This window comes from Oncorhynchus masou, chromosome 33, assembly GCF_036934945.1.
Source record: "Oncorhynchus masou masou isolate Uvic2021 chromosome 33, UVic_Omas_1.1, whole genome shotgun sequence".
Taxonomy (NCBI): Eukaryota; Metazoa; Chordata; class Actinopteri; order Salmoniformes; family Salmonidae; genus Oncorhynchus; species Oncorhynchus masou.
The window spans coordinates 15,835,739-15,862,797 of NC_088244.1; the positions used below are offsets into that span (position 1 = coordinate 15,835,739).

Consider the following 27,059-nt stretch of genomic DNA (forward strand, 5'->3'; position numbering starts at 1 on the left):
CTGTCTCTCTCTCCAGAGTGTGTGAGACTATATTTAGCTTCTCCTCTCTTCTGGATCATTCTCCCTTTATCTTTTTTTTATCTTTTTCTACCTCTTGAAGGACAGAGGTGCAGAAACTCTTGGCAACTAAAATCAGTGTTGTGTCTACTGTTTGATATGGTTAATGAACCAGGACTCTGTCACAACCGGTGATCTTCATTATACACTATCTTTGGACTCTGTCACAACCGGTGATCTTCATTATACACTATCTTTGGACTCTGTCACAACCGGTGATCTTCATTATACACTATCTTTGGACTCTGTCACAACCAGTGATCTTCATTATACACTATCTTTGGACTCTGTCACTATCAGGACTTAGGCTAAGACCCAGATGCAGACACAGGAGGCAGATAGTATGAGTCTCAGAGTTTATTATAGTACAAGGGCAGGCAAAACGTAAGTCAAGGCAGGCAAAGAGTCCTAATCCAAACCAGAGTCAGGTGGGTATAGGATGGCGGCAGGATCAGGGTCAGACAGCCAGAAAGGTCAGAACTGGGAAGACTAAGAAAAACAAAACCTAGAGCGCAGGAAACACAGGAACACGCTAGTTGGACTTCACGGGACAAGACGAACTGGCAACAAATAAACAGAAAACGCAGGTATAAATACACAGGAGATAATGGGGACAAATGGGAGATACCTGGTGGGGGTGGAGACAAGAACCAGACACATGAAACAGAGTAAGGTGTGACAGTCACAGCCAGTGATCTTCATTATACACTATCTTTGTCACATCCTACGCTATCTTTGGACTCTATCTCAAACACTTAAAAGATCTTAATAAAATATATATTTGTTTCTTTAATGATCCACTACCCTCATTTATCTGAAATAGACAACAGTCATCTGCTGTTATTTTTGGCTATTTGTGAAGTTTTGTATCAAGTTATTGTTTTATATAAGGTTCTTTATAAGTAAGCTTTTCTTTGTACGTTTGTCTGCAGTAAAAATATGCTTTTTTTGCTGGTGTGTGTGCGCGTGTTTGTAAATTGGATTAGTTGGGAGGGCAGGGTGGGAGGATAGTCAGTATTCGTATTTGCGAAGGGGGAAGGAGGGTGAGTCTGTTGAACTTGTGAGTTCACATATAGTCATAGATTTTCCCTCCCTCTCATTGCGTGAGCTTATTGTAAGCCCCAGCCTAGTGTGGATTTGAAAAAGATGCCTCTGTTTGCTGTGGGACCGAGCGACAGTCACGCCAACCAACCTCCCACACACAACTGATTTAAGTTTCCCTGCATAGAAGTCCCCGGCCACTAGGAGCGTCACCTCTGGATGAGCGTTTTCCTGTTTGCTTATGGTGGAATACAGCTCATTGAGTGCGGTTTTGGTGCCAGCCTCGGTCTGTGGTGGTATGTAGACAGCTACAAGAAATTCAGATGAAAACTCTCTAGGTAGGTAGTGTGTTCTACAGCTTGTCGTGAGACTTTCTTAGATGTCGTGCATCAGCCATTTACAAATATGCATAGGCCCCAGCCACGTGTCTTACCAGAGGCTGCTGTTCTGTCCTGCCGATAGAGTGTATAACCCACCAGCTGTGTGTTCTTAATGTCATCATTTAGCCACGACTTGGTGAAAACACAAGATAATACAGTTTTTAATGTCCCGTTGGTAGGATATAGGCTTTCAGTTGATTTATTTTCCAGCGATTGAACGTTAGCTAGTGGAATGGAAGGCACGGGCAGATTAGCCACTCGTCGCCTGATCCTCACAAGGCATCCGGATCTCTTTCTGCGAAACCTACGCTTCCTTTTCCAGCGAATCATGGGCATCTGGGCCTGCTTGGGAGTGTCCGTAGTATATCCCTCGCGTCCGACTCATTGAAGAAGAAGAACTCCTCGTCCAATTTGAGGTGAGTAATCCCTGTTCTGATGTCCAGAAGCTCTTTTTCGGTCATAAGAGACGGTAGCAGCAACATTATGTACACAACAAATTACGAACAATGCGAAAAAAAACTATCAAAATAGCTTGGTTGGTTAAGAGCCAATAAGAAGGCAGTCCTCTTTACTTTAATAATAACTATGTTTGTATAGTTTATTTATTTATATTTATTGGCACCTGTTAATTAAAAGCATTTTTAACTTCTTGCGTCGAGCAATCCCGTGTCCGGGAGCGTAATCATAGCCTCAAGCTCATTAGCATAATGCAAAGTTAACTATTCATGAAAATCGCATATGAAATGAAATAAATATATTGGCTCACAAGCTTAGCCTTTTGTTAACAACACTGTCATCTCAGATTTTCAGAATATGCTTTTCAACCATAGCTACACAAGCATTTGTGTAAGAGTATTGATAGCTAGCATAGTATTAAGCCTAGCATTCAGCAGGCAACATTTTCACAAAAACAAGAAAAGCATTCAAATAAAATCATTTACCTTTGAAGAACTTTGGATGTTTTCAATGAGGAGACTCTCAGTAAGATAGCAAATGTTCAGTTTTTCCAAAAAGATTATTATTATCCAATTTGTAAGTCGCTCTGGATAAGAGCGTCTGCTAAATGACTTAAATGTAAAATGTAATTATTTGTGTAGGAGAAATCGCTCCGTTTTGTTCATCACGTTTGGCTAAGAAAAAAAAACGAAAATTCAGTCATTACAATGCCAAACTTTTTCTCCAAATTAACTCCATAATATCGACAGAAACATGGCAAACGTTGTTTAGAATCAATCCTCAAGGTGTTTTTCACATATCTATTCGATGATAAATAATTCGTGGCAGTTGCCTTTCTCCTCTGAACCAAATGGAAAAGTGCACGCAGCTGGAGATTGCGCAATAATTTCGACGGAGGACACCAAGCGGACACCTGGTAAATGTAGTCTCTTATGGTCAATCTTCCAATGATATGCCTACAAATACATCACAATGCTGCAGACACCTTGGGGAAACGACAGAAAGTGTAGGCTCATTCCTGGCGCATTCACAGCCATATAAGGAGACATTGGAACACAGCGCATTCAAAATCTGGGGCACTTCCTGTATGACATTTCATCTTGGTTTCTCCTATAACATTAGTTCTGTGGCACTCACAGACAATATCTTTGCAGTTTTGGAAACGTCAGAGTGTTTTCCTTCCAAAGCTGTCAATTATATGCATAGTCGAGCATCTTTTCATGACAAAATATCTTGTTTAAAACGGGAATGTTTTTTTATCCAAAAGAGCACCCCCTATATCAAAGAAGTTAACTAACAGTAGACGATGGAGGGAGTTCTGACTGAGATACAGTATGTATACAAAGAGTTCAGTAATCTAGGCAAGAGGAAGTCAAATAATGTACAACTTTAACCAGATCAGTATACTAGACGTGAGCTATATTTGTTAGCTGATAAAAGCAGGTCTGGACATCGTTCTCTACACACAGCTTTAACTGTTGTGGGTCTATTACTCCTATGATAAGATGTGTTTGTTGATTAATATGCACTGGCATATTCATTCCCGTTGTAATGCCACTGCACTTTATGGTGCTGCTTGTTTTCACAGCTAGGGAATGGGCTGACTCTGATCTGTGTACGGTGGTGTAGTGTACTGTGGTGTAGTGTACGGTGGTGTACTGTACGGTGGTGTAGTGTATGGTGGTGTAGTGTACTGTGGTGTAGTGTACGGTGGTGTACTGTACGGTGGTGTACTGTACGGTGGTGTAGTGTACGGTGGTGTAGTGTACTGTGGTGTACTGAACGGTGGTGTACTGTACGGTGGTGTAGTGTACTGTGTTGTACTGAACGGTGGTGTACTGTACGGTGGTGTACTGTACGGTGGTGTACTGTACTGCCATTTAGCTTCTCGTACCATCGTGTGTTGAACAGTTAGCTGTTTTGTTGTGACACCTCTCATAGTGAGAGTTACAGGAAGGTGTTAAATCTCTATCACAGACACATACTCGGAGATAAGGACACACATACACACGAAAACACACACGGCGAGAGCTCAAGGAAGGTATTCCATTTTAGTGGTGGTCGTTCCTTAGTCCCCAGGTAGTCATCAGTATCACCACTGTGCCACTTGATGCTGTTCTAACCGTGACTGGCTCTTCTCTGTTCTGAGAAACACAGGAGGATGATTAGGAAAGGGAGAGGAGAGGTAGAGGAGGAGACGTAGGAGGGAAAGATGGAGAAGGAGGATGACTAGATATTGTGACGAGAACAGGGAGGGACGGGAGTTTCCTTCATGGTTTAAACCAAGACCCGTGGCCTCATTTCCTGTCAGCCAATGGGTCCCCATAGTGTGGGACCAGTGAAATAAATGCTGTATGTGGTGGATTTCACTTCCTTACAGTTGGCCAGACACTTATTTTTTTAACCAGAAATCCCAAGGAGAGTCAGGTTCAGACAGGATTTGAAATGGGAGATTTTAGGGATTGGCCCCTTTTTTTCAATTTTCACCTAACATGACATACCCAAATCTAACTGCCTGTAGCTCAGGCCCTGAAGCAATGATATGCATTTTATTGGTACCATTTGAAAGAAAACACTTTGAAGTTTGTGGAAATGTGAAAGGAATGTAGGAGAATATAACACATTAGATCTGATAAAATGTAATACAAAGAAAAAAACATTTAAAAAAATGTAGTACCATCATCTTTGAAATGCAATAGAAAGGCCATAATGTATTATTCCAGTCCAGGTGCAATTTAGATAATTGAGATATTGGCCACTAGATGGCAGCAGTGTATGTGCAAAGTTTTAGTCTGATCCAATGAACCATTGCATTTCTATTCAAAATTTGTATCAAGACTGCCCAAATGTGCCTAATTTGTTTATTAATAACTTTTCATGTTCATAACTGTGCACTCTCCTCAAACAATAGCATGATATTCTTTCACAGTAATAGCTACTGTAAATTTGACAGTGTAGTTAGATGAACAAGAATGTAAGCTTTCTGATCATATACTTTTGATTCAATTTGTACATGACCATAGCACTCTAAACCCACATAGAATTGATTAGGTAATTCCTTAGACAAATCTTTTGACGTCTGAGTGACAAGTCATCACACTGAGCTCCTCAGATGCCCTGTTTGTTCAAGCGGCCAATCCAGGCTTTATTCTACTTAACGCCAACTCTTCTCAAACAATAGACTCTCTATTTAGTTATCTATTCCCTGACCCTCACCTTCTCACCCTCCTGCCTGCCTCTTTGCCTTCCTCTGTCCATCCCTCCTTCCCTGTTCTTAAACCTCACTCACTCCCTCCATCCCTTGATCCATTCTCCTTCCCCTCCCTCCTCCATCTGATTCTCCAACAGAGGTAATGAGATGTTTCATTATTTGCATTTCACAGCTTTTAATAGTCTGAGAATTTAGGCTAAGCCCCGGGTCATCAATGAGGGAGATACCAGGGGAACCAAGCCTGGCTGAGGGGCCTTGGAGAGACTAAATAGACCAGAAACACTGCAGAGAGAGGGAGAATGAGAGAGGGATATGAGAAACCCTTATTGAATAAAGGGCACTGATACAAATTTGACATTTAAGTCATTTATCAGACTTTCGTATCCAAAGTAACGAGGGCAGTTAGGGTTAAGTGCATTGCTCAATGGCACATCAACAGATTTTTCACCTAGTCAGTTTGGGGATTCGAACCAGGATCCTTTGGTTACTGGCCCAACGCTTTTAACCGCTAGGCTAACTGCCACCCCCACAGAGAATTTATAGGGGGTTAGATTCATAGAGATATCCAGGAGAAACCATGTTATATGCCAGAGAGTCACACACTGTGATCAAACAAACCATGCAGTCATTATCAGGAGGGAATATTTCATTCACAGGTTTCAAGTTTCAATGTCACATGCACAAGTACAGTGAAATTCCTTTCTTGCAAACGCAAATTCATATTCCAGTACAGTATTAACACCATAGCAATTTCAGCCTTGGTGAACTCTGACAGACAAAATAAGGTTCTGAAAGAGGTTTTGTCACCTGGACATTGGTAAGACAGAAGCAGAGCCTGTATTGGTACATTATTCATTATGTATGTAAACATACAGTAGTTTTATCCATCAGCTATGACTAAGCTAACTTAGCCTTTAGCTAACAACGTACGGACGCTGTTAATGAAACAAAGATGGCACTGTAGCGCCCTGAGCCAACGTCTGCCCCTGAGCATGTCTCTGGTCAGATCATAGAGCTTAGCTACTACCAACGTGAGTTCACCCTGGGTATTTTGGCTAGCTGTCACACTGAGTATTTGGATAAGCTATAATGATATCCCTGTGGTGTTCATGGTGCAGACAGAGTACTGGGCAAGGTAAGTAGTTGAGGTGAGGTAAGCTCTACCTGGCACACATCCTTCGCCTTGTGATACAATCTTCACATGCAGTACACACTATGTTCTCTACAGCAGTGTTCCCCAACTCCAGTCCTCCAGTATCTCCAACAGCACACATTGTTATTGTAGCCCCGGGCAAGCACACCTGATTCAACTTGTCTACTAATCATCATGCTCTCAATGACTCTCTGGGGTCACTAAAGATCCCATGTCACCTATCATAAGAGTAGGAGTGTTAACCCCAGTGTCTTGGCTATATTCCCATTCTGACCCTCATTCAGTACCACCATGGCTCTATACCTCAACAACTACACATACAGTACCACCATGGCTCTATACCTCAACAACTACACATACAGTACCACCATGGCTCTATACCTCAACAACTACACATTCAGTACCACCATGGCTCTATACCTCTACAACTACACATACAGTACCACCATGGCTCTATACCTCAACAACTACACATACAGTACCACCATGGCTCTATACCTCAACAACTACACATTCAGTACCACCATGGCTCTATACCTCAACAACTACACATACAGTACCACCATGGCTCTATACCTCAACAACTACACATTCAGTACCACCATGGCTCTATATATATCCCATTTAGCAGACGCTTTTGTCCAAAGCGACTTACAAGTCGGCTGGGGCCACTACTTTTGCATATGGGTGGCCCCAGTGGGAATCGAACCCACGACGCTTGGCGTTGCAAGCGCCATGCTCTACCGACTGAGCCACACAGGACCCTCTATACCTCAACAACTACACATACAGTACCACCATGGCTCTATACCTCAACAGCTACACATACAGGTACAGGTACATATGATGTATGTCATACATGCACACTCTTGCACAGACAAATGCACACGGACACGCACAGACACACAGACACACATGGGCGCCTCTACACAAACACACACATCTTCACCGATCCTCCTCACACCTTTCTTCCCCTACCTTCGGCTTATCCCAGCTGATCCAAGTGGTGAACACTTTCACCTTGGAGTTGGGGAGTGGCCCGGGCTTTAGAAGAGAGATGGAGAGGGATTGGAGGAGAGGTGGAGAGGAGACTTTAAGACGCCTTGGATAAGCCTGCTGGATCCGCTTTCGTCCACTTTCGTCACTCCACGGTAAGACTGTCCTCTCTGGTCCTGGGCTACCAGGACCAGAGCCAGAACTTTGGATCAAACATATGGATGGGGATGGAGTAAGAGGTAAGGACGGGGACAGGGACAGGGAACTGGTACAGGGAACAGGGACAGACAGACAGACAAAGGCACAGACATAGAGTGGGAGTGAGTCCATACAGCCATGTACAAGGTGCCTGACAGACAGTCCTGATGCACAACACAAGAGATAACACTGCATCTATTCATTGATTATGGTTTTCTTTAGTTGTTTCTGTCGCCAAACTTTCTCTGCCTCGCTTCCCGTGTGTGTGCATATGTGTATGTTTCTACTGTGTGTGGGTGTGTGCATTATTTTAGCCTGTGCCTGTTTAGTTGACGGGCTGCCACCCTATCGCGGAGCCAGAGCAGCTCTGTAGGATTGGGGATTAACTCAAGGATAATGGCCTTTCTGTAGGATTGAGGATTAACCCCAGGATAATGGTCAGTTGATGCCCAGTTGACTGGAAGGAAAGCTGTTTAAAAAATATTGTCTGCCTCTGAGTCAAACTGACAGAGGCACGTCTTAGAGGCTCTCTCTGTTTCCCTCCCTCACTCTCTTTTTCTCTCTCTTTCTACCTCTCTCTGTATCCCTTGTTCTCTGTCTCCCTCTCTCTCTTTCTACCTCTGACAACCTCTCTCTCTTTCTACCTCTCTCTGACTCCCTCTCTCTTTCTACCTCTCTCTGTGTCTCTCGTTCTCTGTCTCCCTCTCTCTCTTTCTACCTCTTTGACAACCTCTCTCTCTTTCTACCTCTCTCTCTGTGTTCCTCTTTCTCTGTTTCCCTCTCCCTCTTTCTACCTCTTTGACTCCCTCTCTCTTTCTACCTCTTTGACTCCCTTTCTCTCTTTCTACCTCTTTGACTCCCTCTCTCTCTTTCTACCTCTTTGACTCCCTCTCTCTCTTTCTACCTCTTTGACTCCCTCTCTCTCTTTCTACCTCTTTGACTCCCTCTCTCTCTTTCTACCTCTCTCTGTCTCCCTCTTTCTCCCTCTCTCTCTTTCTACCTCTTTCTCGCTCTGTCCCTTCATGTCTCTTCATTTCTCTTTCTCTATGTCTCTCGCTGTCTCTATCTCTAACTCTTCCCTCTCTCTCTCGCCCTCTTTCTTTCTCTCCACCTCTCTGCCTTTCCTCTCCCCTCATATCTACTTCCTCTCAGGTCAAGATGTTGTCCTTGCTTAGAGCGACAACAACAATAAAAAAGAGAAGGAGCCCCATTCCCTCTCTCCATCACCCGTCTCTCTGTCTCTTCTCCTTAGTTGTCAAGTTTAGACCTAAAGTACCTGGGTTGTGACTGGATCGGGGTAGTTGGGATGTGTGTACAGTAATGTATGTGTGTGTTGTGATTGGTAGTTGGTGTGGGTGTGTGTCTGTGTGCTGTGTGTGTGAACAGGGAAGCTGTAATGTGTGTGTGGCTTGAGGATGGTAGTCACTTCTGATTTGGGCTCTGTAAGGGTGACAGAGACTTAAAGCTCTACTGCTTTACTGAGAGCCCCTGGGTGCTTTGTGTCTCTCTCCTCTCTCTGTGTTTAACGCTCTCTTTCTCTCCATCTCTTTTACACACACACAAAAACACACACACTGTCACTACATGGTGTAGGGGACACAAAATGATTAAAAGACCCCCGTCACACATACACAACCACACACACAAAACCCATTAGTCTGTCTCCTGAACATTTCTCTCTTTTTTCTCTGAAGAAAAGAAAGTAGTTCACTTTAGTTTGCTATTCGATGTCCCTGTGAAAGAAAGCAGTCAGGCGCTTTAGTGTTGAAGAATGCCAGGTTCTGCGGCCTTGTCTGTCTATCACTATTTTAAATGAGTCACACTCATTTGTTTTGTTTTGCTGGAGCTGTATGAATGAAGTGTGTTAGTTAGCGATATTCATCCCCACTGAGCACAGACGTCAATTCAACGTCTATCCCACGTTGATTCAACATAATTTCATTGAAATGGTGTGGAAACAATGTGTATTCAACCAGTGTGTGTCCAGTGGGGCAGTTCTATTATTTCCATTGATCCTGTTCTTTCTTTCTTTCTTTCTTTCTCTCTCTCTCTCTCTCTCTCTCTCTCTCTCTCTCTCTCTCTCTCTCTCTCTCTCTGTCTCTCTTTCTTTCTCTCCCTCCCTCTTTCTCTCTCTCTGTCTCTCTCCCTCTCTCTCGCTATCTCTCTCCCTCTTTCTCTCCCACTCTCTCTCGCTCCCCCTTTCTGTCTCTCTGCTTCTCTCACTCTCCCCCTCACCCCTCTCTCTCTCTACTTATAGCAGTTTATTTTTAATGCAATTCATCTTGGGTAATTTCAGATTGATTGAGAAACATTTTCTTTAGTTCGCTAAGACAACCCGGTTCAGCTCTGTTGAATTCTCAGGAGAAGTCAAGGACTCTGTCAACTGAAGTGTACTGCACCCTGATTAAGGCTGTAATGCTATATAAAACAAACCAGAACTTTCCTACCCAACTCTCACAGCACATACATCCAATTCATTATTGGTGTATTCCAACAGAGGCTGAATACCTTTCTCTCTTGCTCATTCCTGTGAAATAGATAATTAACAAAAGTGAAATGACAATTAAACAGTAAACATTACACTCATAAATGTTCCAAAAGGAATAGATACATTTCAAATGTCACATTATGTCTATATACAGTGTTGTAATGATGAGCAAATAGTTAAAGTACAAAAAGGAAATAAATAAACATAAATATGGGTTGTAGTTACAATGGTGTTTGTTCTTCACTAGTTGCCCTTTTCTTGTGGCAACAGGTCACACATCTTGCTGCTGTGATGGTACAATGTGGTATTTGACCCAATAGATTTGGGAGTTTATCAATATTGGATTTGTTTTAGAATTATTTGGGGATCTGTGTAATCTGAGGGAAATATGTGTCTCTAATATGGTCATACATTTGGCAGGAGGTTGGGAAGTGCAGCTCAGTTTCCACCTCATTTTCAGTGTGCACATAGCCTGTCTTCTCTTGAGAGCCAGGTGGCCTTTCTCAATAGCAAGGCATTTCTCACTGAATCTGTACATCATCAAAGCTTTCCTTAAATTTGGGTTAGTCACAGTGGTCAGGTATTCTGTCACTGTGTACTCTCTGTTTAGGGCCAAATAGCATTCTAGTTTGCTCTGTTTTTTTGTTAATTCTTTCCAATGTGTCAAGTAATTATCTTTTTGTTTTCTCATGATTTGGTTGGGTCTAATTGTGTTGCTTACGACCAGCTTGCTTAGGGGACTCTTCTCCAGGTTAATCTCTCTGTAGGTGATGGCTTTGTTATGGATAGTTTGGGAATCACTTCCTTTTAGGTGGTTGTAGAACTGAATGTCTCTTTTTAGGATTTGGATAATTAGTAGGTATAGGGCTACTTCTGCTCTGCATGCATTATTTGGTGTTTTACCTTGTACACAGAGGACATTTTTGCAGAATTCTGCATACAGAGTCTCAATTTGATGTTTGTCCCATTTTGTGAATTCTTGGTTCTTGAGCTGAGCCCAGACCTCACAACCATAAAGGGCAATGGGTTCTATAACTGACTCAAGTATTTTTATGTCAAATGTTATGTTCTTTTGATGGTGTAGAAGGCCCTTCTTACCTGGTCTCTCAGATCGTTCACAGCTTTGTGGAAGTTACCTGTGGCGCTGATGTTTAGGCCGAGGTATGTACAGTTTTTTTGTGTCCGTTAAGAGTTAACGGTGTCTAGAGGAAGTTGTATTTGTGGTCCTGGCGACTGCACCTTTCTTGGAACACCATTATTTTGGTCTTACTGAGGTCTGACAGAATCTGTACAGAAGATCTAGGTGCTGCTGTAGGCCCTCCTTGGTTGGTGACAGAAGCACCAGATCAACAGCAAACAGTAGACATTTGACTTCAGATTCTAGTAGGGTGAGGTCAGGTGCTGCAGACTGTTCTTGTGCTCTCGCCAATTCGTTGATATATATGTTGTAGAGGGCGGGGCTCAAGCTGCGACTTTGTCTCACCCCACGTCCCTGGGAATTTTTTTAATATATTTTTTGCCAATTTCAAATCAAATCCAACTGTAGACCTTCCCGTGAGATGCTGACTTATGAGCCCTTAACCAACAATGCAATTCAAGAAAGAGTTAAGAAAATATTTCCCAAATAAATTTAAGTAAAAAAATTATAAAAAGTAACACAATAAAACAACAATAATGAGGCTATATACAGAGGGGTACCAGTACCGTGTCAATGTGCGGGGGTACGGGTTAGTTGAGGTCATTTGTTTATGTAGGTAGGGGTAACGTGACTATACATAGATAATAATCAGTGAGTAACAGCAGTGTGAAAACAAATGGGGGGGGGTCAATGTAAATTGTCCGGGTGGCCATTTTATTAATTGTTCAGCAGTCTTATGGCTTGGGGGTAGAAGCTGTTAAGGAGCCTTGCCGTGCGGTAGCAGAGAGAACAGTCTATGACTTGGGTGACTGGAGTCTTTGACACTTTTTTGGGCCTTCCTCTGAAACCGCCTGGTATAGAGGTCCTGGATGGCAGGAAGCTTGGCCCCAGTGATGTACTGGGCCGTACGCACTACCCTCTGTAGCACCTTACGGTCAGATGCTGAGCACTAACTAAGGGGACTAAGCACTAACCGCACACTTGTTGTTTCTGTACATGGATTTCATAATGTCGTTTGTTTTTCCCCCAACACCGCTTTCCATAGATTTGTATAGCAGACCCTCAAGCATGAGAAGACTTTGCCTTTGTTTTGGTTGGTTTGTTTGTCAATTAGGGTGTGCCGGGTGAATCTGTGGTCTGTTGTGATGTAATTGGTTAAACAGCCAATTTGACATTTGGATTGGTGTGATCAGTCCGTGGTTCCAAATATTGGGGAAAATGCCAGAGCTAAGAATGATGTTAAAGAGTTTAAGTATAGCCAATTGGAATTTGTGGTCTGTATATTTCATAATTTCATTTAGGATACCATCAACACCACAGGCCTTTTAGGGTTGAAGGGTTTGTATTTTCTCCTGTAGTTCATTCAATGTACCGTCTCTCTCTCTCTGCCAAATTCTCTCTCGGTCTTTCTCTGTTTTCTAGGTCTACTGAAGCGCTAAATCTCATTAGTGTTCCCTCTATCTCTACCTCGATCTCCCTACATCTCTCGGCAAGATGTTGTTTTATCCTCCAGCCACACGTTGTTTTCTTTCAATTTGAAGTGTAATTTAACATGTCGCTGTAACCCCCCCCCCACACACACACACACCCACACACTCCCCCACCCAAGTCTCCAGCATGGTGTTGTGTGTGATTGGGTTATACTCCCTATAATCTAAACCCCTTAATTTACCACCCAACAAAATGTTTGTCTACTTTATAAACATGATGAAAACTGTGTGTACCATCATTAGAAAGTCCATGGTCTTTATCTTTATTTAACTACATTTGACATTTAAGTAATTTAGCAGACGCTCTTATCCAGAGTGACTTACAGTTAGTGCATTCATCTTATGATATCTAGGTGGGTCAACCACATATCACAGTCACTGTAAGTACACTTTTCTTTAATAAAGTAGCTGTCAGCAAAGTCAGAGCTGGGGGGGTGGGGGGGGAACCTTTGGCAGCGATTACAGCCTAGAGTCTTCTTGGGTAAGCTTGGCACACCTGTATTTTGGGAGTTTCTCCTATTCTTCTCTGCAGATCCTGATCCTCTCAAGCTCTGTCAGGTTGGATGGGGAGCGTCACTGCGTCACTGCACAGCTGTTTTCAGGTCTCTACAGAGATGTTTGATCGGGTTCAAGTCCGGGCTCTGGCTGGGCCACTCAAGGACATTCAGGGACTTGTCCCGAAGCCACTTCTGTGTTGTCTTGGCTGTGTGCTTAGGGTCGTTATCCTGTTGGAAGGCTAACCTTCTCCCGAGTCTAAGTTCCTCAGCACTCTAGAGCAGGTTTTCATCAAGGATCTCTCTGTACTTTGCTCCGTTCATCTTTCCATCGAACCTGACTACTTTTGGCAAACTCCAAGCTGGCTGCAGAGATGGTTGTCCTTCTAGAAGGTTCTCCCATCTCCACAGAGGAACCCTGGGGCTCTGTCAGAGTGACCATTGGGTTCTTGGTCAACTCCCTGACCAGGGCCCTTCATCCCCGACGGCTCAGTTTGGCTGGATGGCCAGCTCTAGGAAGAGTCTTGGTGGTTCCAAATTTATTCCATTTATGAATGATGGTGGCTACTGTGTACTTGGGGACCTTCAATGCTGCATAAATGTTTTGGTACCCTTTCCCAGATCTGTGCCTTGACACAATCCTGTCTCAGAGCTGTATGGACAATTCCTTCGACCTCATGGCTTGGTTTTTTCTCTTACATGCACTGTCAACTGTGGGACCTTATATCGACAGGTGTGTGCCTTTCCAAATAATGTCCAATCAATTGAATTTCCTACAGGTGGACTCCATTCAAGTTGTAGAAATATCTCAAGGATGATCAATGAAAACAGGATGCACCTGAGCTCAATATTGAGTCTCATAGCAAAGGGTCTGAATACTTATGTAAATAAGTTATTTCATTTTTTTTGTTTTTTATTATTTGCACACACACACACACACACACAACGAAAAAACTGTTTTTGCTTTGTCATTATGGGGTATTGTGTGTAGATTGATGAGGGAAAAATGATTTAATACATGTTAGAATAATTAGAATAAGGCTGTAACTTAATAAAATGTGGAAAAAGGGAAGCGATCTGAACACCTACCGAATGAACTGTATTTCACATAATACACAGGTTACATGGGTCTTCTCAGTGTTATAAGGTGATATTGTATTACAGGATAAACACATGTCCATTTAAAGTAGAGTGAAAAGGACCACATTCAGGGTCAGAATATCATCTTAATGGTGGAAATGTACCGGTAGGTCCCTGCTCTCTAGATTTTTCAAAGTGCAGAGATTGGCCATTCCTTTATGCAGCTTGATAATATGCTAGAAAGCCTTGGTGAAAGGGGGATAGGAGGAGATGGAGGAGAGGATGAAAGGAGGAAGGATGACAGGAATAATTGTGTCCTTAAAAGCTGTGGGGTTTGTGTTGGGAGGTGAGAGGTGAGGTCTTTCAACGCCTCCATCAGCCCAAGGGAGGTTAGATGCCACATAGATTTTTGACAAGTGAATGAGAGAAGAATAAACTAGCCTACATCAAAACATGCTTTTAGACAGACTGGGATACAATGTCATTTTACATTGAAGCAAGTCTCTCCTCAGCCAATGTAAGTACAGACTTTTTGACAAGCCAAACCAAACTAAAAACCCTGCTTACAAGGCAACAGTCAGATAGTGGGGCAAAAAAGTATTTAGTCAGCCACCAATTGTGCAAGTTCTCCCACTTAAAAAGATGAGAGAGGCCTGTAGTTTTCATCATAGGTACACTTCAACTATAACAGAAAAATAAATCCAGAAAATCACATTGTAGGATTTTTTATTTATTTCTTTGCAAATTATGGTGGAAAATAAGTATTTGGTCAATAACAAAAGTTCATCTCATTACTTTGTTATATACCTTTTGTTGGCAATGACAGAGGTCAAACGTTTTCTGTAAGTCTTCACAAGGTTTTCACACACTGTTGCTGGTATTTTGGCCCATTCCTCCATGCAGATCTCCTCTAGAGCAGCGATGTTTTGGGGCTGTTGCTGGTCAACACGGACTTTCAATTCCCTCCAAAGATTTTCTATGGGGTTGAGATCTGGAGACTGGCTAGGCCACTCCAGGACCTTGAAATGCTTCTTACGAAGCCACTCCTTCGTTGCCCGGGCGGTGTGTTTGGGATCATTGTCATGCTGAAAGACCCAGCCACGTTTAATCTTCAATGCCCTCGCTGAAGGAAGGAGGTTTTAACTCCAAAATCTCACGATACATGGCCCCATTCATTCTTTCCTTTACACGGATCAGTCGTCCTGGTCCCTTTGCAGAAAAACAGCCCCAAAGCATGATGTTTCCACCCCCATGCTTCACAGTAGGTATGGTGTTCTTTGGATGCAACTCAGCATTCTTTGTCCTCCAAACACGACAAGTTGAGTTTTTACCAAAAAGTTATATTTTGGTTTCATCTGACCATATGACATTCTCCCAATCTTCTTCTGGATCATCCAAATGCTCTATAGCAAACTTCAGACGGGCCTGGACATGTACTGGCTTAAGCAGAGGGACACGTCTGGCACTGCAGGATTTGAGTCCCTGGCGGCATAGTGTGTTACTGATGGTAGGCTTTGTTACTTTGGTCCCAGCTCTCTGCAGGTCATTCACTAGGTCCCCCCGTGTGGTTCTGGGATTTTTGCTCACCTTTCTTGTGATGATTTTGACCCCACGGGGTGAGATCTTGCGTGGAGCACCAGATCGAGGGAGATTATCAGTGGTCTTGTATGTCTTCCATTTCCTAATAATTGCTCCCACAGTTGATTTCGTCAAACCAAGCTGCTTACCTATTGCAGATTCAGTCTTCCCAGCCTGGTGCAGGTCTACAATTTTATTTCTGGTGTCCTTTGACAGCTCTTTGGTCTTGGCCATAGTGGAGTTTGGAGTGTGACTGTTTGAGTTTGTGGACATGTGTCTTTTATACTGATAACAAGTTCAAACAGGTGCCATTAATACAGGTAACGAGTGGAGGACAGAGGAGCCTCTTAAAGAAGAAGTTACAGGTCTGTGAGAGCCAGAAATCTTGCCTGTTTGTAGGTGACCAAATACTTATTTTCCACCATAATTTGCAAATAAATTCCTTAAAAAATCCTACAATGTGATTTTCTGGATTTTATTTCTTCTCATTTTGTCTGTTATAGTTGAAGTGCACCTATGATGAAAATTACAGGCCTCTCTCATCTTTCTAAGTGGGAGAACTTGCACAATTGGTGGCTGACTAAATACTTTTTTCCCCCACTGTATGTGTGTGAGGCAACAGTCAGGTGTGTGAGGCAACAGTCAGGTGTGTGTGAGGCAACAGTCAGTTGGAAGAAATCCAGAACCGTTTTAGACAGTTTAGAGAGAGAAATCTGCTTCATTGCTTGTCACCGTCAATCAGCCCAACCCCAATCCCCCTAACACACACACACACACACACACACACACACACACACACACACACACACACACACACACACACACACACACACACACACACACACACACACACACACACACACACACACACACACACACACACACACACACACACACAGGCTTGGCCTGTGTTTGTCGACTAGAGGTGTGCCTGTCTGAGTGGATATAGAAGACACACAGGATTGATGTGATCTTACAAGCCATCAGGTTGAGCACAGCTTTCTCAAACATGACCTGAAGTGTGCCGGCCCCGAGCAAATGCTGCTGTCACCTCGGCCAACCACGGCTGTCGTCTCCCTTAACAGCCAATGAGTGGTGACAGCCACGGCGTTTCAAAAACAAATCAGTGCTGCGCATGGTAACACTACGCGTCCCGCCGATTCAGCACTCACCAAGACGAGAGCAAGAGCGTAAAACACTAATGCTCTGACTAATGTGTGTGTGTGTGTTGACCTGTGTGTTGTGTTGGCATTTGTGTTGGCATGTGTGTCTGTGAGTGCAGTTTAAATAGCTGTTTTCTTTCAATTTGAAGCGTAATTTAACATGTATGTCTCTGTAACACCCCCCCCCCCCCGCCACACACACTCCCCCACCCTAATCTCCAGCATGTTGTTATGTGTGATTGGGTTATACTCCCTATAATGTAAACCACTTAACTTACCACCCAACAACATTTTTGTCTTGTGTTGTGAGGGGAGCCTTTGTCTCTTGTGTGTGTGTGTGTGTGTTACTATTCATTAACCAGTTTGCACTGTCTGTAAGTGCATCAGCATGGCAATGCACTCCTCTCCCTTTGTTCTCTTCAATCCTCTCTCCTCCTCCCTTCCCTCTCTCCTCTCTCTCCCTCCCTCTTTCTCTCTCCTCCTCTCTCTTCCTCCCTCCTCCTTTCTCTCTCTCCTCTGTGTGTTCTGTCTGTCTTTAACCTGTGAATAGTCAAAGGGAACAGAGGGCTCTATCGACTTCTCATCTTATCCTGACCTATTTGATTACCACCCTAGTAGGAAGGACTTCCATACCCATAAAGAGGTATTTCCTAGTGACAAAGGGCATTAACTGAACGAAGTGATATACAGCACATGCACAGTAAAGCAGTTCTGCTTAGATGTCCGTTTTGTTGAAGAGTTGTGTGTAATCACTGTTGGTCAGTTACTGGGGTGATGGGGAGGAAAGATGGATGGTGGAGCTAGTCTTGCCTGTTCACCCCTTAGAGAAACCAGGACTGGCGTGCTCACACACACACGCACACACACACACACACGCACGCACGCACGCACACACACACGCACGCACGCACGCACGCACGCACACGCACACGCACACGCACACACACACACACACAGCCTCTGGTCTTTTTAAAAATAGTTTTTCTATTGATGTTGTTGTTTGTCCATCAGGAGCATTGTTATAATATCCAGTATTTATCATTGGTCCTCTGCTTAAGGGGAAGATACAGAACTAGTTTTAGGAGCTTTATTTTCACTAGCTGATGTTTTTTGTGTGTTGCTTTGAATCGGGTATTTCGAGGTAATTCAGGGCATTTATTATGCTTTGTGATTATTAGTAATAATCAGCATTGATCATCAGCATTGGCCATCAGCATTGATCATCTCATACTTCCAAGCTCTGTCAATGTGCTACTGTAACATGCTGGGAAACTGTACTGGATTTTGGACTGCTCATAACCTCCCTCCTATTCTCCCTCCTATTCTCCCTCCTAATCTACCTCATAACCTCCCTCCTAACCTCCCTCATCTCCCTCATAACCTCCCTCCTAACCTCCCTCATAACCTCTCTCCTAACCTCCCTCATAACCTCTCTCCTAACCTCCCCCATAACCTTAACACTAAACTTTCTCTCTCTCCTTCCCTCTCTCTCCCTCAGACTGTTCAGGAGAGGCTAACAGGTCAGCTAACCCAATGAACAGCAACAGGAAAGAGGACATGGAGATTTCGTCCCACTACCGGCAGCTCCTGCGTGAGCTCAACGAGCAGCGGCAGCATGGCATCCTGTGTGACGCCTGTGTCATTGTGGAGGGGAAGATCTTCAAGGCCCACAAGAACGTCCTCCTGGGCTCCTCGCGTTACTTCAAGACCCTCTACTGCCAGGTGGGTGTGTTGGAGGGGAATACACAGGTCTGGGGAGAGGTTTAAGTACATTGGTGTTGGAGGACTGGACGTTGGCCTAAATCCCAGATCACATCTGCGTGCTGCTGTCCCATTTGCTTGCTCTATAGGGGATTAATTGATGATTAGTTGATTGAAAAATGGATTATCCTTTTTCAATTTAAAGCACTTTGGAGTTTGTGAAGAACACTATGTACAGTAAGGATACAGTAAGTCATTAATACCGTTATTATTCATCATTCAGGTGAAGAAAGGGGCGGAGCCACATCACCAAACAACCGTCACTCACCTGGACATCGTCACAGCGACAGGCTTCAAAGCCATCCTGGACTTCATGTACTCGGCCCACCTGGCGCTGACCAGTAAAAACGTCATTGAGGTGATGTCAGCTGCCAGTTACCTACAGATGACCGACATCGTCCAGGCCTGCCACGGCTTCATCAAGGCTGCGTTGGACATCAGTATCCGCTCCGAGCTGGCCGACGAACTGGCCGACTTCGAGATGGGGGCTGTCGCAGCCGCTGGGATATGTGGGGGAGGTATAGGAGGAGGTGGGGGAGGTATTGGGGGAGCTATAGGGGGAGAAAGAGGAGGAGGAGGGTTAGGAGGGGCGGCATCAGAAGCCCTGGTGTCCATCATATCAGGAGGAAGCTCCTCGCCATGGCTGGAGAGGCGTACGAGTCCGGCCAACTCTTCTGGTGACTCAGCCATCGCCAGCTGCCATGAGGGTAGTGGCAGTACGTACGGTAAAGAGGACCAGGAGACACCCAAGAGCCATGAGAGCCAGGAAGACGGTGGCCACGACTCCCAGCACGCCTGGCCACAAGACTACCGCCCCGTCACTGTGAAGGAAGAACAAGTCTCACCCTCCTCTACTTCTCACCCCCGGGAGAGGCTCAGAGTGGGTGCAGGGGCACAGGGGGTGCAGGGGGGAGGAGGGCTGGGGGGAGGAGGTGACGGGGCATGGCAGCCCTCTGGGTCGGGGAGGAGGAAGAACAGGAAGAACAAGGACACAGTCAGACATATTACCCAGCAGACCGAGCTGGACAGAGACAGCAGGCCGGGCTCTCCACTGCCCCCCGTGATGGGCGTGACTCGTTGGAGCTACAATGGACAGGACATCCCAGGTAGGAGACACACCCTGGGTTCCTGAATACAGGACAAGGGAGGGCAGAATGTGAAAGAATTTGGTTGTATCTCCTTAACACATATTTGATAACATGATTAACTTATATCATTTGGAAAGGTAAAAGCACATTTCCAGTACATATGAATTGTCTTACATAACAAACCGCTTCCCTGTGTGTGTGTGTGTGTGTGTGTGTGTTTGTGTGTGTGTGTGTGTGTGTGTGTGTGTGTGTGTGTGTGTGTGTGTGTGTGTGTGTGCGCGTGTGCGTGTGTGTGTGTGTGTGTGGATAGGTAGATCATTAAGTGGTTATAAAGTGAGGGGAAGCTAATCCTGGGTGCATTAAGGGAGTTGGCTGTGAAATGGGCACACGCATGGTAGCAGCTAAGGAAAACAGGATAATTGCATTGACCCGGGTCTGCACACGGATTATCCACGCGTCCTCGCCATCTCGACTCCTCCCCCTCTCTCTGGGGTTTAGGGAAGGACCTCTCTGAAGAGGGCGCGAGGAAGGGGAGGGAGAGGGATGATGAGGGGGGGAGAGAGGAAGGAGGGAGAGGGAGGGAGGGAGGGCTGATTCATATAGGCTTAATATTCGTTTACCTACTTAACTCTAAATTGTCTTGAAGTCTGGGACACATAATGATCTTAGGCACAACGGACAAGACACACGAACAGACACACAGTTTTGGCCGAACCAGAGTAGGTTTACAGGGTTGCATTACCCAGGAAACGTTCTCTCAGCCTTGACTAAAGGTTACAGGAAATTTCTTGTTGCCGGTGATGTATTTTGGCAGAGTTTGGCACTAGTGCAGCCATACACTGGCATTTACCTATCAGTGGTATTTTGCCTATCCCATTTTGTGAAAGGTTTTCAGTACAGTAGATCAGGCTGTCAGTAGCTGAATTGCTGTTTCCCCTGGCAGAGCTGTTCTTTAGGTTTTTGAGAGAACTGGTTTAGTTGAAGTCTTGTGTGCAGTAATGGGGTGTTGTCTTTCAGGGGATTGACAGTATTGGTATTGTGTCGTCTGGCCATGGGGTTTTTGCAGTGTGGGTTTAGTGGGCGTATAATTGGTAGGACTGTGTGTTTGAGGATGGGGTTTGGGGTTGTTTGTTTGTGTGTGTGTGTGTGTGTGTGTGTGTGTGTGTGTGTGTGTGTGTGTGTGTGTGTGTGTGTGTGTGTGTGTGTGTGTGTGTGTGTGTGTGTGTGTGTGTGTGTGTGTGTGTGTGTGTGTGTGTGTGTTTGTGGAGACACCTTCCTGTCCCGTTGGTTTCTGTGACGACTTCTGGTAAGGATAAGAGGGAGAAGGGCACCTCCACTCTGAGATTAGCTTAATTGCTTCATTTTTTATTGATGGAATAATGCCTAAACACTCTCTCTCTCTCTCTCTCTCTCTCTCTCTCTCTCTGTCTGTGTGTCTGTCTTTCTCTCATTCCCCTCCTTCTTTTTAATAATGCATCTCCGTAGACACTAGCTCTTCCCCAGGCTGAGCTGTTTTAAGATGCCTCCTCTGAGTGGATGTTTGCGTGGAATAGAAATGCCCTCAGAGATATAGAGTTAAAGGAAAACTCCACCCCAAAAATATATTTTGGTATTTGCTTCATTAGTCCATTGTTGATACAGTCACGAAATGTTTTGCATGTCAGCAATCATGTTTTCAAGATGTATAATGTTCAAAATACAGAAACGTGTCCCATATTACGCAAAACGTATCTGTATTTTGAAAGTTATACAGAAATGTGTCCCATATTATGCAAAGCACATCTGTATTTTGAAAGTTACACATCCTGAAAACTTGATTGCAAAACATTTTGGGACTATATCAACAATACATTACTGGTGCTTCCAAACAGTATCAACAGTAACAGCCTTGACATGGGAATATATATGTTTTAGCTATGCAGTAACTATGCTATGCAGTAACTATGCTGTGCAGTAACTTTGAAATCAACATTTGAAGCGTAGTTATTAGGCAATTACTCTTTTGGATGGCAATTACACATTTTAATTTCCCTGCTGTAAAGCGGTGTATCGGTAGGTTTTCTCCACCAAAAAATGAAATCGGTATCGGACCCCTATTGCAAACATCTACTGTGAGCTTGATGTCATTATTGAGCCCAGTGAGCAGTGAATGGACTTGTGTGTGTGTGTGTGCGCATGTGTGTGTGTGTGCGTGCGCATGTGTTTGTGCGTGCGTGCGCATGTGTGTGCGTGTGCGTGCGCATGTGTGTGTACGTGCGCATGTGTATGTGTGCATGTGTGCATGCGCATGTGTGTGTGTGTGTGTGTGTGCATTAGCGTGTGTGTGTGCGTGCACATGTGTGTGCGTGCATGTCTAGGTGGCAGGAAAGTCAGGCGCAGGAGAATCAAAACTTGGTGGAATGGAGTAGTTTAATAACTTAAAAAACATAACTCCAAAACCATGAAATACAATGAAACAAAGTGGGTACGAGAACCCGTCGCACACCAAATACAAAACACGAATACTGAACATAAAACAATCTCTGACAAAGACATGAGGGGGAACAGAGGGTTAAATACACCACAGGTAATGAATGGGATTGGAACCAGGTGTGTTGGAAGACAAGACAAAACCAATGGAAAATGAAAAATGGATCAATGATGGCTAGAAGACCGGTGACGTCGACCGCCGAGCACCGCCCGAACAAGGAGAGGCTTCGACTTCGGCAGAAGTCGTGACAGTAACCTCCCCCCCCCCAGCTCCAGCAGCACGTCGACACCGGCCTCGGGACGAACCGGAGGGTGAGGCGCAGGGCGATCCGGATGGAGACGTTCTCGCAGCATGGAAAGATCTAACACATCCTCCACCGGAACCCAGCATCTCTCCTCCGGACCGTACCCCTCCCAGTCCACGAGGTACTGAAGGCCCCTCGCCTGACGTCTCAAATCTAAGATGGATCGAACGGAGTACGACAGGACCCCCTCGATGTCCAGAGGGGGAGGAGGAACATCCCGAGCGAGTTCTGGGCCATCTCTGCCCACTCCTCCGGACGGTCCTGGCAATAAGACCGCAGAAACCTACCCACATCCTGGTTAACTCTCTCCACCTGCCCATGACTCTCGGGGTGAAAACCTGAGGTAAGGCTGACCGAGACGCCCAGACGTTCCATGAACACCTTCCAGACCCTTGACGTGAACTGGGGACCCCGATCAGACACTATATCCTCAGGCACCCCATAGTGCCGGAAGACGTGTGTAAACAGGGCCTTCGCAATTTGTAAGGCCGTAGGGACACCGGGCAAAGGGAGGAGACGACAGGAAACGATCCACAACGACCAGGATCGTGGTGTTACCCTGTGAGGTGGAAGATCAGTTAACAAATCCACCGACAGGTGCGACCACGGCCATTGTGGAACGGGTAAGGGTTGTAACTCTGGGCAGGTGTCTAGGAGCCTTGCACTGGGCGCTCACTGAGCAAGAGGAAACATAAATCCTCACATCCTCAGCTAAAGTGGGCCACCAGTACCTCCCATCAAGACAGAACACCGTCCGACCTATCACAGGGTGACAAGAGGAGGATGACGTGTGGGCCCAATAGATCAGTCTGTCGTGGACAGCAGACGGAACGTACAGACGCCCAGCTGGACACTGAGGGGGAGACGGCTCTGCATGTAACGCCTGCTCAATGTCCGTGTCCAGCTCCCACACTAATAGCGCCACCAAACAAGAGGCTGGGAGTATGGGAGTGGGATCCATGGACCGCTCCTCTGTCATACAGCCGGGACAGTGCGTCTGCCATAACGTTCTGGAGGCCTGGTCTGTAAGAGAGGGTAAACACAAAACGGGTGAAAAATATGGCCCACCTTGCCTGACGAGGATTCAATCTCCTTGCCTCCCGGATGTTCTCCAGATTGCGATGGTCAGCCCAGATGAGAAAAGGGTGTTTAGCCCCCTCAAGCCAGTGTCTCCACGCCTTCAAGGCCTTTACGACAGCCAACAGCTCCCAGTTCCCCACATCATAGTTTGTGGCGCACCCGAGCGCTGAGAGAGCACTGCTCTTATCCCAGCTTCGGATGCGTCCACCTCCACTATGAACAGCAAAGAGGGATCCGGATGAGCCAACACAGGAACCGAGGTAAACAGAGCCTTCAGGTGCCTAAAAGCCCTGTTCGCCTCAGCTGACCACTGCAAGCGCACCGGGCCCCCCTTTAGCAGTAAGGTAATGGGAGCAGCAACCTGACCAAAACCTTGGATAAACCTCCGGTAGTAGTTGGCAAACCCTAAGAATCGCTGCACCTCCTTTACCGTGGTGGGAGTTGGCCAATTACGCATGGCTGCATTGCGGTCACTCTCCATCTCCACTCCTGAAGTGGAAATCCGATGCCCTAGGAAGGAGACGGACTGTTGGAAGAACAGGCATTTCTCAGCCTTGACGTACAGGTCATGCTCCAACAGGCAACCAAGCACTTTGCGCACCAGGGACAAATGCTCGGCGCGTGTAGCGGAGTATATCAGAATGTCATCGATATACACCCCTACACCCTGCCCGTGCAGGTCTCTGAAAATCTCATCTACAAATGATTGGAAGACTGATGAAGCATTCATCAACCGATACGGCACGACGAGGTACTCATAATGACCTGAGGTGGTACTAAATGCCTTCTTTTACTCGTCTCCCTTCCGAATACGCAACAGATTGTACGCACTCCTGAGATCCAGTTTAGTGAAGAAGCGTGCCCCGTGCATTGACTCAATCACCGTAGTGATAAGAGGTAGCGGGTAACTATATCACACTGTGATTTTATTGAGACCTCGATAATCAATGCAAGGGCGCACACCACCATCCTTCTTCTTCACAAAAAAATAAACTTGAGAAGACGGGTGAAATGGAGGGCTGAATGTACCCCTGACGCAGGGATTCGGAGACATATGTCTCCATAGCCACCGTCTCCGCTTGTGACAGGGGATACATGTGACTCCTGGGATATGCAGTGTCTACCAGGAGATTTGTCACACAATCCCTCCATCGATGGGGTGGTAATTGAGTCACCTTCTTTTTACAGAAGGCTTGAGCCAAGTCAGCATATTCTGTGGGAATGCGCATGGTGGAGACCTGGTCTGGACTTTCCACCGTAGTAGCACCAACGGAAACCCCTAAACACCTACCTGAGCACTCTCGCGACCACCTCGTGAGAGCCCTCTGTGGCCAAGAAATGGTGGGGTTATGATAAGATAACCAGGGTAAACCCAGCACCACGGAATACGCATTAGAATCAATAAGGAAAAGTCTCATCTTTTCCCTGTGACCCCCCTGCGTTACCATACTCAAAGGAGTGGTGGCCTCCCTGATAAACCCTGACCCTAATGGTCGACTATAAGGCATGAACGGGGACAGGCATATCCACAGGAACAATGGGGATCCCTAAACTATGAGCTAATCCTTTATTAATTAAATTCCCAGCCTCGCTTGAATCTACTAGCGCCTTATGCTGGGAACGCGGGGAAAATTCAGGAAAAGTATCAGAGACAAACATATGTGCAACAGAGGGCTATGGATGAGAATGGTGCCTACACACCTGGGGTGACGCCAGAGTGCCCTGCCTTCTACCTCGACTCCCAGAGGAACCAAACCGGCACCGACCAGCAGTGTGACCTCTGCGGCCACATATGGTGCACGAGCGGGAACCCCCTCCGATCTCGCTGCGCACCGTCCCTCCCAGCTCCATGGGTATCGGAGAGGGTGTGCGGGAGGATGGAACAACCAGACCCCGATCTGGATGTCCGCGAATAGCCAGCAGGCTGTCCAGCCGGATGGACAGGTCCACCAGCTGGTCAAAGGTGAGGGTGGTGTCTCTGCAGGCCAGCTCCCGACTGACGTCCTTACGTTGACTACAACGGTAATGGTTGATCAGGGCCCTGTTGCTCCATCCAGCGCCGGCAGCCAGGGTCCTAAACTCCTGGGCTCTCCTCATCTCCTGCCTCAGATGGTAGAGGAGCTCACCCACCGCTCTGCCCTCGGGTGGGTGGTCCAATACTCTCCGGAAACAGCGGGTGAACTGCTCAACATCCTCCATCGCTGCATCTCCCCCTCCACACACAGCACTGGCCCACTCCAGGGCTTAGCCGGTGAGGCACGAGACGAGGGCGAAACTCTTCTCACGGTTCAATGGAGCTGGGTGGACCGTGGCCAGGTACAGGCTTAGTTTGAGAAGGAAACCCTGGCAGCCAGCAGCATTTCCGTCGTATCCCTGTGGTATGGATATATGGATCCTGCTAGGTTCAGGTGGAAAAGAAGTGTTCTGGGGAGACCCCGGTTGTGCTGGTAGAGGCGCTGGAAAAACTCCCTGTGTCTCCCAGCGGTCCATCTTCTGGACAGTGCGATCCATGGCGGCGCTCGGTTTGGAAATCATCGCCGTATGTTCCATGAAGCGCTCCTCCAACTCCATGGCAGGGGTACCTTCTCCTGCTGACTTCATGTTGGTCAGAGATTTTGTCACAGTCGTGTGTATAGGTGGCAGGGAAGTCAGGCGCAGGAGAATCAAAACTTGGTGGAATGGAGTAGTTTAATAACTTAAAACACATAACTCCAAAACCATGAACTACAATGAAACAAAGTGGGTACAAGGACATGTCTCACACCAAAGACAAAACACGAATGCTGAACATAAAACAATCTTTGACAAAGACATGAGGGGAAACAGAGGGTTAAATACACCACAGGTAATGAATGGGATTGGAACCAGGTGTGTTGGAAGACAAAACCAATGGAAAATGAAAAATGGATCAATGATGGCAAGAAACCGGTGACATCAACCGCTGAGCACCGCCTGAACAAGGAGAGGCTTCGACTTCGGCAGAAGTCGTGACAGCATGTAGTGTGCATTTGTTTTAAAACACATTTTGTTATATTATAAAGCATGGATTTGTTAGGTTTCTGTTTTCTACAGTAAACAGTGTCAGATCATTATGATTCAAATAGGGTATGTACTTGTATGACAACATTACAATTGTATTCCATGGAATGTATTTATTTATTTATTTTATACATCTATTTGATAGGGACAGTATTTAGAAATAAAATCTATAAATACGTAGTACAATTCTGTTTTATAATTCAGTACCAAATAACACCTTCTATTTGTTTCCTGTGAACACAACAAGGTAATTGCTCTCTCTTCCTGTTAGCATTATACTGTGGGCTGCACAGTTGCTGTTTGGCCTAATAAAAAAATAACTTGTGAGCTTTGAGGGGTTTTTCCGCCTGTGAAAACCCCATATTGTGACCTTTTGGGTTGTCTAGTGGGGATT

At 45.5% G+C, this 27,059-nt stretch overlaps 1 protein-coding gene across 2 annotated transcripts in view; it reads left to right on the forward strand.

Annotated features, from left to right (window-relative positions):
• Window positions 1-27,059, forward strand: part of LOC135527888 (zinc finger and BTB domain-containing protein 46-like) — a 115,519-nt gene that overhangs the window by 21,979 nt on the left and 66,481 nt on the right. For both annotated transcript variants that reach the window (XM_064956518.1, XM_064956519.1), the window contains exons 2-3: window positions 18,422-18,645; window positions 18,908-19,790. In XM_064956518.1, the coding sequence (XP_064812590.1) occupies window positions 18,457-18,645; window positions 18,908-19,790 (1,072 nt within the window). In that variant the 5' untranslated portion in view covers window positions 18,422-18,456. The remainder of the gene's footprint in view (window positions 1-18,421; window positions 18,646-18,907; window positions 19,791-27,059) is intronic.